We start from the raw sequence: 21142 nt of genomic DNA, 5'->3' as shown, positions 1-21142 counted from the left end.
CACCGTACCTCACCTACTGAGGACCAATGAACACCGTGCCTCACCTGCTGAGGGCCAATGAACACCGTGCCTCCTCTACTGAGGGCCGACGGACACCGTGCCTCACCTACTGAGGGCCGACGGACACCGTGCCTCATCTACTGAGGGCCGACGGACACCGTGCCTCCTCTACTGAGGGCCAACGGACACCGTGCCTCATCTACTGAGGGCCAACGGACACCGTGCCTCACCTACTGAGGGCCAAGAACACCGTGCCTCATCTACTGAGAGCCAATGAACACCGTGCCTCACCTACTGAGGGCCAACGGACACCGTGCCTCATCTACTGAGGGCCGACGGACACCGTGCCTCACCTACTGAGGGTCAATGAACACCGTGCCTCATCTACTGAGGACCGACGGACACCGTGCCTCATCTACTGAGGGCCGACGGACACCGTGCCTCACCTACTGAGGGCCGACGGACACCGTGCCTCACCTACTGAGGGCCAACGGACACCGTGCCTCACCTACTGAGGACCAACGGACACCGTGCCTCATCTACTGAGGGCCAAGGAACACCGTGCCTCACCTACTGAGGACCAACGGACACCGTGCCTCACCTACTGAGGGCCAAGAACACCGTGCCTCATCTACTGAGAGCCAATGAACACCGTGCCTCATCTACTGAGGGCAAATGAACACCGTGCCTCACCTATTGAGGGCCAATGAACACCGTGCCTCACCTACTGAGGGCCAATGAACACCGTGCCTCATCTACTGAGGGCCAATGAACACCGTGCCTCACCTACTGAGGGCCAATGAACACCGTGCCTCATCTACTGAGGGCCATCTGACACCGTGCCTCACCTACTGAGGGCCAACGGACACCGTGCCTCATCTACTGAGGGCCAACGAACACCGTGCCTCATCTACTGAGGGCCAACAGACACTGTGCCTCATCTGCTGAGGGCCCTCGGACACCGTGCCTCATCTACTGAGGGCCCTTGAACACCGTGCCTCATCTACTGAGGGCCGACGGACACCGTGCCTCATCTACTGAGGGCCATCGGACACCGTGCCTCATCTACTGAGGGCCGACGGACACCGTGCCTCATCTATTGAGGGCCAATGAATGAAACGGTGTTCATTGGCCCTCAGGTCCTGTATGGAGGTGTCCTGAAGGTCTCCAGGATTAAACAAACAGACAGACAGACAGACAGACAGACAGACCTGAGGTCCTGTATGGAGGTGTCCTGGAGGTCTCCAGGATTAAACAGACAGACAGACAGACAGACAGACAGACCTGAGGTCCTGGATGGAGGTGTCCTGAAGGTCTCCAGGATTAAACAGCTGGGATCCTTTCAGACCCAACTCCTCACAGCCTCTGAGGAACACTGACAGGTTGTCCTGGGGGGGGAGGAGGGAGAGAGGAGGAGGAGGGGGAGGGGGGGAGGGAGGGAGGAGGGGGGAGGGAGGGGGGGGAGGGGGGGAGGGGGAGGGGGGAGGGAGGGGGGGGGAGGGGGGGAGGGGGAGGGGGGGAGGGAGGGGGGGGAGGGGGGAGGGGAGGAGGGAGGGGAAGGGAGGGGGAGAGGGAGGGAGGGGGGAAGGGAGAGGGGAGGAGGGAGGGAGGGAGGGAGGGGGGGAGGGGAGGGAGGAGGGAGGAGGGGGAGGGAGGGAGGAGGAGGGGAGGTGGGGGGGAGTAAGGGGGAGGGAGAGGGAGGGGGGAAGGAGGGAGGGGGAGGGAGTAGAAATTTAGTTTATTAGTAGCATAGTAGTAGTATTGCAGTAGCAGTGTAGCTGTATAGTAGTAGTAGTATCGCTGAAGCTGGAGACTTACATTTCCCTCACTAACTTTAAACATCAGCTATCTGAGCAGCTAACCGATCGCTGCAGCTGTACATAGCCCATCTGTAAATAGCCCACCCAATCGACCTACCTCATCCCCATATTGTTTTTATTTACTTTCTGCTCTTTTGCACACCAGTATTTCTACTTGCACATCATCATCTGCTCATCTATCACTCCAGTGTTAATTTGCTAAATTGTAATTACTTCGCTACTATGGCCTATTTATTGCCTTACCTCCTCATGCCATTTGCACACACTGTATATAGACTTTCTTTTTTTCTATTGTGTTATTGACTGTACGCTTGTTTATTCCATTTGTAACACTGTGTTGTTGTTTGTGTTGCACTGCTTTGCTTTATCTTGGCCAGGTCGCAGTTCTAAATGAGAACTTGTTCTCCACGAGCTTTCCTGGTTAAATAAAGGTGAAATAACATACAATTAAAAAGTTAAATAAAATTAAAATTAAAAATTGAAGCCTGCAGGTCAAACGAACAACAAAAATGAACGACTCATTCAGAGAAAAACAAATCATGATCCCCACTACTTAGTGATAGTATCAATATTCAATATTATAACAGCCTAGTGATTGGTTTGGTAACATTAGTATAGTACCAGAACAGGACTGGTCACCCCTCAGAGCCTGGTTCCTCAGGTCTACCCAGTACAGCCAGTAGAGGACTGGTAACCCCTCAGAGCCTGGTTCCTCAGGTCTACCCAGTACAGCCAGTAGAGGACTGGTCACCCCTCAGAGCCTGGTTCCTCAGGTCTACCCAGTACAGCCAGTAGAGGACTGGTCACCCCTCAGAGCCTGGTTCCTCAGGTCTACCCAGTACAGCCAATAGAGGACTGGTCACCCCTCAGAGCCTGGTTCCTCAGGTCTACCCAGTACAGCCAGTAGAGGACTGGTCACCCCTCAGAGCCTGGTTCCTCAGGGCTACCCAGTACAGCCAGTAGAGGACTGGTCACCCCTCAGAGCCTGGTTCCTCTCTACCCAGTACAGCCAGAAGAGGACTGGTCACCCCTCAGAGCCTGGTTCCTCAGGTCTACCCAGTACAGCCAGTAGAGGACTGGTCACCCCTCAGAGCCTGGTTCCTCAGGTCTACCCAGTACAGCCAGTACAGGACTGGTAACCCCTCAGAGCCTGGTTACTCTCTACCCAGTACAGCCAGTAGAGGACTGGTCACCCCTCAGAGCCTGGTTCCTCTGGTCTACCCAGTACAGCCAGTAGAGGACTGGTCACCCCTCAGAGCCTGGTTCCTCTCTACCCAGTACAGCCAGAAGAGGACTGGTAACCCCTCAGAGCCTGGTTACTCTCTACCCAGTACAGCCAGTAGAGGACTGGTCACCCCTCAGAGCCTGGTTACTCTCTACCCAGTACAGCCAGTAGAGGACTGGTCACCCCTCAGAGCCTGGTTACTCTCTACCCAGTACAGCCAGTAGAGGACTGGTAACCCCTCAGAGCCTGGTTACTCTCTACCCAGTACAGCCAGTAGAAGACTGGTCACCCCTCAGAGCCTGGTTCCTCAGGTCTACCCAGTACAGCCAGTAGAGGACTGGTCACCCCTCAGAGCCTGGTCCTCTCTACCCAGTACAGCCAGTAGAGGACTGGTCACCCCTCAGAACCTGGTTCCTCTCTACCCAGTACAGCCAGAAGAGGACTGGTCACCCCTCAGAGCCTGGTTACTCTGGTCTACCCAGTACAGCCAGTAGAGGACTGGTCACCCCTCAGAGCCTGGTTCCTCTGGTCTACCCAGTACAGCCAGTAGAGGACTGGTCACCCCTCAGAGCCTGGTTCCTCTGGTCTACCCAGTACAGCCAGTAGAGGACTGGTAACCCCTCAGAGCCTGGTTCCTCTCTACCCAGTACAGCCAGTAGAGGACTGGTCACCCCTCAGAGCCTGGTTCCTCTCTACCCAGTACAGCCAGTAGAGGACTGGTCACCCCTCAGAGCCTGGTTCCTCTGGTCTACCCAGTACAGCCAGAAGAGGACTGGTCACCCCTCATAGCCTGGTTCCTCTCTAGGTTTCTTCCTAGGTTTTTGCCTTTCTAGGGAGTTTTTCCTAGCCACCGTGATTCTACACCTGCATTGCTTGCTGTTTGGGGGTTTTAGGCTGGGTTTCTGTACAGCACTTTGAGATATCAGCTGATGTAAGAAGGGTGTTTTTAAACCCATGTGATTTAGTGGTACTGACCAGTCCAGCGATGGGCGAAGGTAGTCTGTTGATTTTCTGGACCAAATCTGGTCTGATGGAACACAGTAACCTGGAAGAGACACAGACAAACACTTCACTACACTCAGTATATGTGTGTGTGTGTGTGTGTGTGTGTGTGTGTGTGTGTGTGTGTGTGTGTGTTTAAAGAGAGACAGTGGAACAGCAGAGGATTGTGGGGATTTGAAAGGCGGAAGTGAGGTCCCAGACTCACTCGCAGAGCAGGATCCCGTTCTCCAGGCCGCTCCGGAAGTCCTTCTCACCGAAACTTTTCCCCGTCACCTCCTGGGGAGAACACACATCATCACGGTTCTATAGAGGTTCTAACCAGGTTCTAAAGAGGTTTTAATCAGGTTCTAAAGAGGTTATAACAAGGTTCTAAAGAGGTTTTAATCAGGTTCTAAAGAGGTTTTAATCAGGTTCTAAAGAGGTTTGAGCCAGGTTCTAAAAATGTTCTAAAGAGGTTCTAACAAGGTTCTAAAGAGGTTCTAAAAAGATTCTAAAGAGGTTCTAAAGAGGTTCTAGCCAGGTTCTAAAGTGGTTCTAACACAGTTCTAAAGAGATTCTAGCGTGGTTCTAACAAGGTTACAAAGAGGTTCTAACCAGGTTATAAAGAGGTTCTAACCAGGTTATAATATGGTTCTAACAAGGTTACAAAGAGGTTCTAAAGAGGTTCTAACCAGGTTCTAAAGATGTTCTAACCAGGTTCTAAAGAGGTTTTAATCAGGTTCTAAAGAGGTTATATCAAGGTTCTAAATAGGTTCAAAAAAGATTCTAAAGAGGATCTAACCAGGTTATAAAGAGGTTCTAAGCAGGTTCTAGTGAGGTTCTAAGCAGGTTCCAGCGAGGTTCTAAGCAGGTTCCAGCGAGGTTCTAAGCAGGTTCTAGCGAGGTTCTAAGCAGGTTCTAGGTAGGTTCTAACCAGGTTATAAAGAGGTTCTATCCAGGTTAAGAAAGGTTCTAACCAGGTTAAAAAGATGTTCTAACCAGGTTATAGAGGTTCTAACCAGGTTATAAAGAGGTTCTAACCAGGTTTTAAAAAGGGTTTAGCCAGGTTCTACCCTGTCAAACTTTTCCCTGTAAATGTACAGCATTATTCCGGCACCAGAGTTGCCAGCATAACACTGTACATTTGCTTAACAGCAAAAGATGCTATGATTAAGCAATAAGGCACGAGGGGATGTGGAATATGGCTTAGGGCTGTTCTTGGCACGACGCAACGCGGAGTGCCTTAATACAGCCGTTAACCTGTGGTATATTGGCCATATCCCACAAACCCCCCTGAGGTGCCTTATTGCTGTTATAAACTGATTACCAACGTCATTAGAGCAGTAAAAATACATGTTATACCCGTAGTATACCACGGCTTTCAGCCAATCAGCATTCAGGGCTCCAACCACCCAGTTTATCATGTATTTTACAGTAGTATTTCCTTACTGTAAAAGCTGCCAACTCTGTTGCCAGTATAATGTTGTATATTTACAGGGAAATTCTTCCTGAAATCTAAATGTCAGAAAAACAATACATTATTTGGTTTTTATGCAAAATACATGTATTCCGATTGGTAACAACACTAACAAATGAAACAAGTGAATTGACAACAGGAGTAACAACAGTAAACACAAATATGTGATAAGAGCATCATTACAATAATAATGTAGATTGGAAGGGAAAGTGTTTTAACTACTTTACAGACATGAAACAATCCCACAATTATAATATCAGTCAATAATATCACATTCCCAGTTCATACTACTAAACCAACTTCATAAAGGGGTTAATATCCCATTCCCAGTTCATACTACTAAACCAACTTCACTTCATAAAGGGGTTAACATCACATTCCCAGTTCATACTACTAAACCAACTTCATAAAGGGGTTAATATCACATTCCCAGTTCATACTACTAAACCAACTTCATAAAGGGGTTAATATCACATTCCCAGTTCATACTACTAAACCAACTTCATAAAGGGGTTAATATCACATTCCCAGTTCATACTACTAAACCAACTTCATAAAGGGGTTAATATCACATTCCCAGTTCATAAAAACTAAACCAACTTCATAAAGGGGTTAACATCACATTCCCAGTTCATACTACTAAACCAACTTCATAAAGGGGTTAATATCACATTCCCAGTTCATACTACTAAACCAACTTCATAAAGGGGTTAATATCACATTCCCAGTTCATACTACTAAACCAACATCATAAAGGGGTTATATCACATTCCCAGTTCATACTACTAAACCAACTTCACTTCATAAAGGGGTTTATATCACATTCCCAGTTCATACTACTAAACCAACTTCACTTCATAAAGGGGTTTATATCACATTCCCAGTTCATACTACTAAACCAACTTCATAAAGGGGTTAATATCACATTCCCAGTTCATACCACTAAACCAACTTCACTTCATAAAGGGGTTAATATCACATTCCCAGTTCATACTACTAAACCAACTTCATAAAGGGGTTAATATCACATTCCCAGTTCATACTACTAAACCAACTTCATAAAGGGGTTAATATCACATTCCCAGTTCATACTACTAAACCAACATCATAAAGGGGTTATATCACATTCCCAGTTCATACTACTAAACCAACTTCATAAAGGGGTTAACATCACATTCCCAGTTCATACTACTAAACCAACTTCATAAAGGGGTTAATATCACATTCCCAGTTCATACTACTAAACCAACTTCATAAAGAGGTTAATATCACATTCCCAGTTCATACTACTAAACCATCTTCACTTCATAAAGGGGTTAATATCACATTCCCAGTTCATACTACTAAACCAACTTCACTTCATAAAGGGGTTTATATCACATTCCCAGTTCATACTACTAAACCAACATCATAAAGGGGTTAATATCACATTCCCAGTTCATACTACTAAACCAACTTCATAAAGGAGTTTATATCACAATCCCAGTTCATACTACTAAACCAACTTCACTTCATAAAGGGGTTTATATCACATTCCCAGTTCATACTACTAAACCAACTTCACTTCATAAAGGGGTTTATATCACATTCCCAGTTCATACTACTAAACCAACTTCGTAAAGGGGTTATATCACATTCCCAGTTCATACTACTAAACCAACTTCATAAAGGGGTTAATATCACATTCCCAGTTCATACTACTAAACCAACTTCATAAAGGGGTTAACATCACATTCCCAGTTCATACTACTAAACCAACTTCATAAAGGGGTTTATATCACATTCCCAGTTCATACTACTAAACCAACTTCACTTCATAAAGGGGTTTATATCACATCCCCAGTTCATACTACTAAACCAACTTCATAAAGGGGTTAATATCACATTCCCAGTTCATACTACTAAACCAACTTCATAAAGGGGTTTATAACACATTCCCAGTTCATAATACTAAACCAACTTCATAAAGGGATTTATATCACATTCCCAGTTCATACAACTAAACCAACTTCACTTCATAAAGGGGTTTATATCACATTCCCAGTTCATACTACTAAACCAACTTCATAAAGGTGTTAATATCACATTCCCAGTTCATACTACTAAACCAACTTCATAAAGGGGTTAATATCACATTCCCAGTTCATACTACTAAACCAAGTTCATAAAGGGGTTAATATCACATTCCCAGTTCATACTACTAAACCAACTTCATAAAGGGGTTAATATCACATTCCCAGTTCATACTACTAAACCAACTTCATAAAGGGGTTTATATCACATTCCCAGTTCATACTACTAAACCAACTTCATAAAGAGGTTAATATCACATTCCCAGTTCATACTACTAAACCAACTTCACTTCATAAAGGGGTATATATCACATTCCCAGTTCATACTACTAAACCAACTTCATAAAGGGGTTAATATCACATTCCCAGTTCATACCACTAAACCAACTTCACTTCATAAAGGGGTTAATATCACATTCCCAGTTCATACTACTAAACCAACTTCATAAAGGGGTTAATATCACATTCCCAGTTCATACTACTAAACCAACTTCATAAAGGGGTTAATATCACATTCCCAGTTCATACTACTAAACCAACATCATAAAGGGGTTATATCACATTCCCAGTTCATACTACTAAACCAACTTCATAAAGGGGTTAACATCACATTCCCAGTTCATACTACTAAACCAACTTCATAAAGGGGTTAATATCACATTCCCAGTTCATACTACTAAACCAACTTCATAAAGAGGTTAATATCACATTCCCAGTTCATACTACTAAACCAACTTCACTTCATAAAGGGGTTAATATCACATTCCCAGTTCATACTACTAAACCAACTTCACTTCATAAAGGGGTTTATATCACATTCCCAGTTCATACTACTAAACCAACTTCATAAAGGGGTTTATATCACATTCCCAGTTCATACTACTAAACCAACATCATAAAGGGGTTAATATCACATTCCCAGTTCATACTACTAAACCAACTTCATAAAGGAGTTTATATCACAATCCCAGTTCATACTACTAAACCAACTTCACTTCATAAAGGGGTTTATATCACATTCCCAGTTCATACTACTAAACCAACTTCACTTCATAAAGGGGTTTATATCACATTCCCAGTTCATACTACTAAACCAACTTCGTAAAGGGGTTATATCACATTCCCAGTTCATACTACTAAACCAACTTCATAAAGGGGTTAATATCACATTCCCAGTTCATACTACTAAACCAACTTCATAAAGGGGTTAACATCACATTCCCAGTTCATACTACTAAACCAACTTCATAAAGGGGTTTATATCACATTCCCAGTTCATACTACTAAACCAACTTCATAAAGGGGTTAATATCACATTCCCAGTTCATACTACTAAACCAACTTCATAAAGGGGTTTATATCACATTCCCAGTTCATACTACTAAACCAACTTCACTTCATAAAGGGGTTTATATCACATCCCCAGTTCATACTACTAAACCAACTTCATAAAGGGGTTAATATCACATTCCCAGTTCATACTACTAAACCAACTTCATAAAGGGGTTTATAACACATTCCCAGTTCATAATACTAAACCAACTTCATAAAGGGATTTATATCACATTCCCAGTTCATACAACTAAACCAACTTCACTTCATAAAGGGGTTTATATCACATTCCCAGTTCATACTACTAAACCAACTTCATAAAGGTGTTAATATCACATTCCCAGTTCATACTACTAAACCAACTTCACTTCATAAAGGGGTTTATAACACATTCCCAGTTCATACTACTAAACCAACTTCATAAAGGGGTTATATCACATTCCCAGTTCATACTACTAAACCAACTTCATAAAGGGGTTAATATCACATTCCCAGTTCATACTACTAAACCAACTTCACTTCATAAAGGGATTTATATCACATTCCCAGTTCATACTACTAAACCAACTTCATAAAGGGGTTAACATCACATTCCCAGTTCATACTACTAAACCAACTTCACTTCATAAAGGGGTTTATATCACATTCCCAGTTCATACTACTAAACCAACTTCATAAAGGGGTTATATCACATTCCCAGTTCATACTACTAAACCAACTTCATAAAGGGGTTAATATCACATTCCCAGTTCATACTACTAAACCAACTTCATAAAGGGGTTAACATCACATTCCCAGTTCATACTACTAAACCAACTTCATAAAGGGGTTAATATCACATTCCCAGTTCATACTACTAAACCAACTTCACTTCATAAAGGGGTTATATCACAATCCCAGTTCATACTACTAAACCAACTTCATAAAAGGGGTTAACATCACATTCCCAGTTCATACTACTAAACCAACTTCACTTCATAAAGGGGTTAATATCACATTCCCAGTTCATACTACTAAACCAACTTCACTTCATAAAGGGGTTTATATCACATTCCCAGTTCATACTACTAAACCAACTTCATAAAGGGGTTATATCACATTCCCAGTTCATACTACTAAACCAACTTCATAAAGGGGTTAATATCACATTCCCAGTTCATACTACTAAACCAACTTCATAAAGTGGTTAACATCACATTCCCAGTTCATACTACTAAACCAACTTCATAAAGGGGTTAATATCACATTCCCAGTTCATACTACTAAACCAACTTCACTTCATAAAGGGGTTAATATCACATTCCCAGTTCATACTACTAAACCAACTTCATAAAGGGGTTAATATCACATTCCCAGTTCATACTACTAAACCAACTTCATAAAGGGGTTAATATCACATTCCCAGTTCATACTACTAAACCAACTTCACTTCATAAAGGGGTTTATATCACATTCCCAGTTCATACTACTAAACCAACTTCATAAAGGGGTTAATATCACATTCCCAGTTCATACTACTAAACCAACTTCATAAAGGGGTTAATATCACATTCCCAGTTCATACTACTAAACCAACTTCACTTCATAAAGGGGTTAATATCACATTCCCAGTTCATACTACTAAACCAACTTCATTAAGGGGTTAATATCACATTCCCAGTTCATACTACTAAACCAACTTCATAAAGGGGTTAATATCACATTCCCAGTTCATACTACTAAACCAACTTCATAAAGAGGTTAATATCACATTCCCAGTTCATACTACTAAACCAACTTCACTTCATAAAGGGGTTTATATCACATTCCCAGTTCATACTACTAAACCAACATCATAAAGGGGTTAATATCACATTCCCAGTTCATACTACTAAACCAACTTCATAAAGGAGTTTATATCACAATCCCAGTTCATACTACTAAACCAACTTCACTTCATAAAGGGGTTTATATCACATTCCCAGTTCATACTACTAAACCAACTTCACTTCATAAAGGGGTTTATATCACATTCCCAGTTCATACTACTAAACCAACTTCGTAAAGGGGTTATATCACATTCCCAGTTCATACTACTAAACCAACTTCATAAAGGGGTTAATATCACATTCCCAGTTCATACTACTAAACCAACTTCATAAAGGGGTTAACATCACATTCCCAGTTCATACTACTAAACCAACTTCATAAAGGGGTTTATATCACATTCCCAGTTCATACTACTAAACCAACTTCATAAAGGGGTTAATATCACATTCCCAGTTCATACTACTAAACCAACTTCATAAAGGGGTTTATATCACATTCCCAGTTCATACTACTAAACCAACTTCACTTCATAAAGGGGTTTATATCACATCCCCAGTTCATACTACTAAACCAACTTCATAAAGGGGTTAATATCACATTCCCAGTTCATACTACTAAACCAACTTCATAAAGGGGTTTATAACACATTCCCAGTTCATAATACTAAACCAACTTCATAAAGGGATTTATATCACATTCCCAGTTCATACAACTAAACCAACTTCACTTCATAAAGGGGTTTATATCACATTCCCAGTTCATACTACTAAACCAACTTCATAAAGGTGTTAATATCACATTCCCAGTTCATACTACTAAACCAACTTCACTTCATAAAGGGGTTTATAACACATTCCCAGTTCATACTACTAAACCAACTTCATAAAGGGGTTATATCACATTCCCAGTTCATACTACTAAACCAACTTCATAAAGGGGTTAATATCACATTCCCAGTTCATACTACTAAACCAACTTCACTTCATAAAGGGATTTATATCACATTCCCAGTTCATACTACTAAACCAACTTCATAAAGGGGTTAACATCACATTCCCAGTTCATACTACTAAACCAACTTCATAAAGGGGTTAACATCACATTCCCAGTTCATACTACTAAACCAACTTCACTTCATAAAGGGGTTATATCACATTCCCAGTTCATACTACTAAACCAACTTCATAAAGGGGTTAATATCACATTCCCAGTTCATACTACTAAACCAACTTCATAAAGGGGTTAACATCACATTCCCAGTTCATACTACTAAACCAACTTCATAAAGGGGTTAACATCACATTCCCAGTTCATACTACTAAACCAACTTCACTTCATAAAGGGGTTAATATCACATTCCCAGTTCATACTACTAAACCAACTTCACTTCATAAAGGGGTTTATATCACATTCCCAGTTCATACTACTAAACCAACTTCATAAAGGGGTTATATCACATTCCCAGTTCATACTACTAAACCAACTTCACTTCATAAAGGGGTTAATATCACATTCCCAGTTCATACTACTAAACCAACTTCATAAAGGGGTTAATATCACATTCCCAGTTCATACTACTAAACCAACTTCACTTCATAAAGGGGTTTATATCACATTCCCAGTTCATACTACTAAACCAACTTCATAAAGGGGTTTATATCACATTCCCAGTTCATACTACTAAACCAACTTCATAAAGGGGTTAATATCACATTCCCAGTTCATACTACTAAACCAACTTCACTTCATAAAGGGGTTTATATCACATTCCCAGTTCATACTACTAAACCAACTTCATAAAGGGGTTTATATCACATTCCCAGTTCATACTACTAAACCAACTTCACTTCATAAAGGGGTTAACATCACATTCCCAGTTCATACTACTAAACCAACTTCATTAAGGGGTTAATATCACATTCCCAGTTCATACTACTAAACCAACTTCATAAAGGGGTTAACATCACATTCCCAGTTCATACTACTAAACCAACTTCATAAAGGGGTTAATATCACATTCCCAGTTCATACTACTAAACCAACTTCACTTCATAAAGGGGTTAATATCACATTCCCAGTTCATACTACTAAACCAACTTCATAAAGGGGTTAATATCACATTCCCAGTTCATACTACTAAACCAACTTCACTTCATAAAGGGGTTTATATCACATTCCCAGTTCATACTACTAAACCAACTTCATAAAGGGGTTATATCACATTCCCAGTTCATACTACTAAACCAACTTCATAAAGGGGTTAATATCACATTCCCAGTTCATACTACTAAACCAACTTCACTTCATAAAGGGGTTAATATCACATTCCCAGTTCATACTACTAAACCAACTTCACTTCATAAAGGGGTTAATATCACATTCCCAGTTCATACTACTAAACCAACTTCATAAAGGGGTTAATATCACATTCCCAGTTCATACTACTAAACCAACTTCATAAAGGGGTTAATATCACATTCCCAGTTCATACTACTAAACCAACTTCATTATAAAGGGGTTAATATCACATTCCCAGTTCATACTACTAAACCAACTTCATAAAGGGGTTAATATCACATTCCCAGTTCATACTACTAAACCAACTTCATAAAGGGGTTAATATCACATTCCCAGTTCATACTACTAAACCAACTTCATAAAGGGGTTATACATCACATTCCCAGTTCATACTACTAAACCAACTTCATAAAGGGGTTAACATCACATTCCCAGTTCATACTACTAAACCAACTTCACTTCATAAAGGGGTTAACATCACATTCCCAGTTCATACTACTAAACCAACTTCATAAAGGGGTTAACATCACATTCCCAGTTCATACTACTAAACCAACTTCATAAAGGGGTTAACATCACATTCCCAGTTCATACTACTAAACCAACTTCATAAAGGGGTTAATATCACATTCCCAGTTCATACTACTAAACCAACTTCATAAAGGGGTTATATCACATTCCCAGTTCATACTACTAAACCAACTTCATAAAGGGGTTAACATCACATTCCCAGTTCATACTACTAAACCAACTTCACTTCATAAAGGGGTTTATATCACATTCCCAGTTCATACTACTAAACCAACTTCATAAAGGGTTAATATCACATTCCCAGTTCATACTACTAAACCAACTTCATAAAGGGGTTAATATCACATTCCCAGTTCATACTACTAAACCAACTTCATAAAGGGGTTAATATCACATTCCCAGTTCATACTACTAAACCAACTTCATAAAGGGGTTAATATCACATTCCCAGTTCATACTACTAAACCAACTTCATAAAGGGGTTTATATCACATTCCCAGTTCATACTACTAAACCAACTTCATAAAGGGGTTAATATCACATTCCCAGTTCATACTACTAAACCAACTTCATAAAGGGGTTTATATCACATTCCCAGTTCATACTACTAAACCAACTTCATAAAGGGGTTAATATCACATTCCCAGTTCATACTACTAAACCAACTTCACTTCATAAAGGGGTTTATATCACATTCCCAGTTCATACTACTAAACCAACTTCATAAAGGGGTTAATATCACATTCCCAGTTCATACTACTAAACCAACTTCATAAAGGGGTTAATATCACATTCCCAGTTCATACTACTAAACCAACTTCATAAAGGGGTAAACATCACATTCCCAGTTCATACTACTAAACCAACTTCACTTCATAAAGGGGTTTAAACGAACTTGATGACAGGTCCTACTGCAAACACACAGTCCAGTTCATAGTGAATGATGGCAGGTCCTACTGTTAACACACAGTCCAGTTCATAGTGAATGATGGCAGGTCCTACTGTTAACACACAGTCCAGTTCATAGTGAATAATGGCAGGTCCTACTGTAAACACACAGTCCAGTTCATAGTGAATGATGGCAGGTCCTACTGTAAACACACAGTCCAGTTCATAGTGAATGATGGCAGGTCCTACTGTAAACACACAGTCCAGTTCATAGTGAATGATGGCAGGTCCTACTGCCTGTAAACACACAGTCCAGTTCATAGTGAATGATGACAGGTCCTACTGCCTGTAAACACACAGTCCAGTTCATAGTGAATGATGGCAGGTCCTACTGCTGTAAACACACAGTCCAGTGCATAGTGAATGATGGCAGGTCCTACTGTAAACACACAGTCCAGTTCATAGTGAATGATGGCAGGTCCTACTGCCTGTTAACACACAGTCCAGTTCATAGTGAATGATGACAGGTCCTACTGTAAACACACAGTCCAGTTCATAGTGAATGATGGCAGGTCCTACTGCCTGTAAACACACAGTCCAGTTCATAGTGAATGATGACAGGTCCTACTGTAAACACACAGTCCAGTTCATAGTGAATGATGGCAGGTCCTACTGCCTGTTAACACACAGTCCAGTTCATAGTGAATGATGACAGGTCCTACTGCCTGTTAACACACAGTCCAGTTCATAGTGAATGATGACAGGTCCTACTGCCTGTAAACACACAGTCCAGTTCATAGTGAATGATGGCAGGTCCTACTGTTAACACACAGTCCAGTTCATAGTCAATGATTGCAGGTCCTACTGCCTGTTAACACACAGTCCAGTTCATAGTGAATGATGGCAGGTCCTACTGTTAACACACAGTCCAGTTCATAGAGAATGATGACAGGTCCTACTGTAAACACACAGTCCAGTTCATAGGTAAATCTGTTCTAGAACACACGTCAGAGGTATCTCTGTTCTAGAACACACGTCAGAGGTAAATCTGTTCTAGAACACTCGTCAGAGGTAAATCTGTTCTAGAACACACGTCAGAGGTATCTCTGTTCTAGAACACACGTCAGAGGTATCTCTGTTCTAGAACACACGTCAGAGGTATCTCTGTTCTAGAACACACGTCAGAGGTATCTCTGTTCTAGAACACACGTCAGAGGTATCTCTGTTCTAGAACACACGTCAGAGGTATCTCTGTTCTAGAACACACGTCAGAGGTATCTCTGTTCTAGAACACACGTCAGAGGTATCTCTGTTGTAGAACACACGTCAGAGGTATCTCTGTTCTAGAACACACGTCAGAGGTATCTCTGTTCTAGAACACACGTCAGAGGTATCTCTGTTCTGGAACACACGTCAGAGGTAAATCTGTTCTGGAACACACGTCAGAGGTATCTCTGTTCTAGAACACACGTCAGAGGTATCTCTGTTCTAGAACACACGTCAGAGGTATCTCTGTTCTAGAACACACGTCAGAGGTATCTCTGTTCTAGAACACAAGTCTGAGGTAAATCTGTTCTAGAACACATGTCAGAGGTATCTCTGTTCTAGAACACACGTCAGAGGTATCTCTGTTCTAGAACACACATTTCTATGTGGCCGCTGTGCCATGCGGGGGGGGCGGGGCCTCGAGGAGACAAACTAACCTGAAAGGCTACTGCTGTTATGTTTCCTTGGAGACCAATGTCACACACACACACACACACACACACACACACACACACACACACACACACACACACACGTGTCTGAGGATATAAATAATATGAAAGAGAGGCAGCCTTACCAGCCATAAATAAATAGAGAGAATTAAGAAGAGAGAGGGAGAGAGAGAGAGAGATAGAGAGAGAAAGGGAGAGAGCGAGAAAGGGAGAGAGAGAGAGAGAGAGACAAAACCACACATGCACATACTATCTCATCCTGGAATATAGATCTGCGGTCATCTGCCTTTGCCCCAAAGAGCAGGAACCTGGACTTCACGAAAGAAATCAGAAATACAGACATTGTCATCCTACAAGAAACCTGGTATAGAGGAGATGGACCCACTGGTTGCCCTCTAGGTTACAGAGAGCTGGTAGTCCCATCCACCACACTACCAGGTGGTATAGAGGAGACGGACCCACTGGTTGCCCTCTAGGTTACAGAGAGCTGGTAGTCCCATCCACCACACTACCAGGTGGTATAGAGGAGACGGACCCACTGGTTGCCCTCTAGGTTACAGAGAGCAGGTAGTCCCATCCACCACACTACCAGGTGGTATAGAGGAGACGGACCCACTGGTTGTCCTCTAGGTTACAAAGAGCTGGTAGTCCCATCCACCACACTACCAGGTGGGTGGTATAGAGGAGACGGACCCACTGGTTGCCCTCTAGGTTACAGAGAGCTGGTAGTCCCATCCACCAACTACCAACACTAAGTTGACTGTGCCTTTAAACAGCTTGGAAAATTCCAGAAAATTATGTTATGGCTTTAGAAGCTTCTGATAGGCTAATTGACATAATTTGAGTCAATTGGAGGTGTACCTATTTCAAGGCCTACCTTCAATCTCAGTGCCTCTTTGCTTGACATCATGGGAAAATCTAAAGAAATCAGCCAAGACCTCAGAAAATAAATTGTAGACCTCCACAAGTCTGGTTCATCCTGAGGAGCTATTTCCAAACGCCTGAAGGTACCACGTTCATCTGAACAAACAATAGTATGCAAGTATAAACACCATGGGACCACGCAGCCGCCATACCGCTCAGGAAGGAGACGTGTTTTGTCTCCTAGAGATGAACATACTTTGGTGCGAAAAGTGCAAATCTATCCCAGAACAACAGCAAAGGACCTTGTGAAGAATCTGGAGGAAACAGGTACAAAAGTATCTATATCCACAGTAAAACGAGTCCTATATCGACATAACCTGAAAGGCCGCTCGGCAAGGAAGAAGCCACTGCTCCAAAACCGCCATAAAAAAACAGCCTACGGTTTGCAACTGCACATGGGGACAAAGATCGTACTTTTTGGAGAAATGGCCTCTGGTCTGATGAAACAAAAATAGAACTGTTTGGCCATAATGACCATCGCTATGTTTGGAAGAAAAAGGGGGAGGCTTGCAAGCCGAAGAACACCATCCCAACCGTGAAGCACGGGGGTGGCAGCATCCTGTTGTGGGGGTGCTTTGCTGCAGGAGGAATTGGTGCACTTCACAAAATAGATGGCATCATGAGGGAGGAAAATGATGTGGATATATTGAAGCAACATCTCAAGACATCAGTCAGGAAGTTAAAGCTTGGTCGCAAATGGGTCTTCCAAATGGACAATGACCCCAAGCATACTTCCAGTTGTGGCAAAATGGCTTAGGGACAACAAAGTCAAGGTATTGGAGTGGCCATCACAAAGCCCTGACCTCAATCCTATAGAACATTTGTGGGAAGAACTGAAAAAGTGTGTGCGAGCAAGGAGGCCTACAAACCTGACTCAGTTACACCAGCTCTGTCAGGAGGAATGGGCCAAAATTCACCCAACTTATTGTGGGAAGCTTGTGGAAGGCTACCTGAAACATTTGACCCAAGTTAAACAATTTAAAGGCAATGCTACCAAATACTAATTGAGTGTATGTAAACTTCTGACCCACTGGGAATGTGATGAAAGAAATAAAAGCTGAAATAAATCACTCTCTCTCCTATTATTCTGACATTTCACATTCTTAAAATAAAGTGGTGATCCTAAGACAGGGAATTTGTACTAAGACTAAATGTCAGGAGTTGTGAAAAACTGAGTTTAAATGTATTTGGCTGAGGTGTATGCGTGAGTGTGTGTGTGTGTGCGTGCGTGAAGGTGGTGATTGACAAGATACCATCCTCATCATCTCTGGTTGAGACAGGAAGTGGTTGAGACAGGAAGTGGTTGAGACAGGAAGTGGTTGAGACAGGAAGTGGTTGAGATAGGAAGTGGTTGAGACAGGAAGTGTTGAACCAGCTGACTTCAATCAGTCGCTGTCCACCAATCAGACGGTGGGAAAACAGGATACCTTGTAGATCTACTCACAATAACAAGACTCCTCCCCCTCCCCCTGACACACACAGACAGACGCCACTGAAACGACGTGATTGGTTGTAAACATCACAGGAGAACCGACGTGCGTGAATACCATGGCAACCATCCGGGAATCTCCTGGCTCTCGCCTGCGGGAGAGGAAACCCCAACATGGCCACCCGAGAGGAACGGAGAGAAACTGTTCTAGTAAATTCCATTTCTTACTAGATAATATTCTCGTAGTCACACACACACACACACACCACACACACACACAGACGCAAGCACGCACACACACACTCACACACAGACGCAAGCACGCACACACACACACTCACAGACGCAAGCATGCACACACACACACACACACACACACACACACAGCAGTAATGTCCCACATTGTGCCTTCTAGTCAAGCTGTAACCGGACTCCCTGTGAGACAACAGGTGACGGGGCAATAATACATTTATAGGATCCCCCTCAGTCCCAGGTCTCCAGTCCAGTCTCTACTGCAACAGAACATTTATAGGATCCCCCCTCAGTCCCAGGTCTCCAGTCCAGTCTCTACTGCAACAGAACATTTATAGGATCCCCCCTCAGTCCCAGGTCTCCAGTCCAGTCTCTACTGCAACAGAACATTTATAGGATCCCCCTCAGTCCCAGGTCTCCAGTCCAGTCTCTACTGCAACAGAACATTTATATGATCCCCCCTCAGTCCCAGGTCTCCAGTCCAGTCTCTACTGCAACAGAACATTTATAGGATCCCCCTCAGTCCCAGGTCTCCAGTCCAGTCTCTACTGCAACAGAACATTTATAGGATCCCCCCTCAGTCCCAGGTCTCCAGTCCAGTCTCTACTGCAACAGAACATTTATAGGATCTCCCCTCAGTCCCAGGTCTCCAGTCCAGTCTCTACTGCAACAGAACATTTATAGGATCCCCCTCAGTCCCAGGTCTCCAGTCCAGTCTCTACTGCAACAGAACATTTATAGGATCCCCCTCAGTCCCAGGTCTCCAGTCCAGTCTCTACTGCAACAGAACATTTATAGGATCCCCCCTCAGTCCCAGGTCTCCAGTCCAGAACCCACTACAGTAATATAACATTTATAACCCTGTTCTCTACTGTAATATAACATTTATAACCCCGGTAATAACCCGTTTATATACACACATCTCACCTCGATCCACTTCTGCGCCTCTCTGAATGCAGGCTCGGGATGTGTCGGTTCGTCCCGGGGAAGGTGAGGTTCCTCCCGCTCAGCCCCGGTGCTGGCCATCTCTGATAACAGTTTCAGTAGGCTACGGTGGTGTTCCGTGGGGTTTAAATATCCTGTCTCCGTTAAAGGAAAGCTCGGTAATATCGTCCCTTAATTCCTACCGGACAGCTGGGCTTGTTATTCCACCCGTTAATTCTCACGGAGAGGCCTGTATCTGTTATATCCGTTATTCTACCAGGATTCTCCTTTAAACTCGGTGAAGAGCGTCTCCCGGTTGAGCTGTAGAGGAAAGTGAGCTATTGGTGACACTCCACACTGCAACACGAACCAACCGGACACTAAAAATAACCTCCAACCGGCCAGGCGCGAGACAGACGCCCAGCAGCCGGTCCTGGTGCCCGCAGGACGGGGAGGACAGAAGAATGTTGTTGGAGGGGGTTGGGGCGGTGTGTGTGTTTTCCAAAAGGTGCCGTTATAATTCCGGTCAGCCGGCGAGGCGACGGGCCGCCAGCTCTGATCTGGACAACAACCCTCCGACGAGAGTTTGAACTTTTGTTGTTAATAAAAAAAATTCTTTATTAAATGTTTTTGATTTTTTTTTGTTGATTTTTACAAACATAATAGATTAATCCATATAAATACAAATGTTTTCACATCAATACATGGGTTCATTATTAGGCTACTTAACATGATTTACATATTTAATAGTGTCCATGATGCTACTCCATCTGGACCTCTGTTGTTTACAGGTGTAGCCAGACCCCACCTTCTGGACCTCTTGTTTACAGGTGTAGCCAGACCTCACCTTCTGGACCTCTGTTTACAGGTGTAGCCAGACCTCTCACCTTCTGGACCTCTGTCGTTTACAGGTGTAGCCAGACCTCTCACCTTCTGGACCTCTGTTGTTTACAGGTGTAGCCAGACCTCACCTTCTGGACCTGCCTTCGCTTAATCCAGTTGACTCTCCAATAGGAAACATGTTTCTCTCCTTGTTCCCTCAGAACCGATCTGTGTGCTTTATTTCAGAGGGAGATTATATCCATTCCTTATGTCACAATTTACTGGAATACATGTCAATAACCTGTTGGAATAACCAGACTTTTTCAGTTCTGCGTTTATTTTGGCAGTTCTGCATTTATTTTTGGCAATGTCTACATGTAAAGATATTCATAGTTATCATTCTTTGCGACTTTTAGTTGTATTTTTTTTAATATAAAATGGGAGAATCTGCTGCTCAGTTCCCTTAACTAGAATAAGGAAAAATAATTTTACCTCAAATTGAAATTGTGCGAATGGAAAAATTTCATATTCAATGTAAATTCACTGATGAAACCACTCTTCCATGTTTAAGGGATTTGAGCAGTACATTAAGACCAGTCTACATTCTTCTAATCAGAAAACTGTTAAAACAATCAACATG

The 21142-nt window shown here is 42.7% G+C and overlaps 1 protein-coding gene across 1 annotated transcript; it reads right to left on the bottom strand.

The window, feature by feature from the left end:
- Window positions 1–1284: 1284 nt before the first annotated feature.
- LOC115182777 (LIM and calponin homology domains-containing protein 1) lies at window positions 1285–20238 on the bottom strand (the record flags this gene model as incomplete). Its single annotated transcript, XM_029744225.1, is given in 4 exon segments — window positions 1285–1388; window positions 4021–4090; window positions 4253–4323; window positions 19684–20238. Coding segments are annotated over 4 exon segments (344 nt in total), but the record flags the coding sequence as incomplete, so codon positions are not given.
- Between the last annotated feature and the right edge of the window lie 904 nt (window positions 20239–21142).

This window comes from Salmo trutta, unplaced genomic scaffold (genome assembly GCF_901001165.1).
Source record: "Salmo trutta unplaced genomic scaffold, fSalTru1.1, whole genome shotgun sequence".
NCBI classification, from domain to species: Eukaryota; Metazoa; Chordata; class Actinopteri; order Salmoniformes; family Salmonidae; genus Salmo; species Salmo trutta.
The sequence above is the reverse complement of the archived record's forward strand: the minus strand, read 5'-3'. Positions and strand labels throughout refer to the sequence as shown.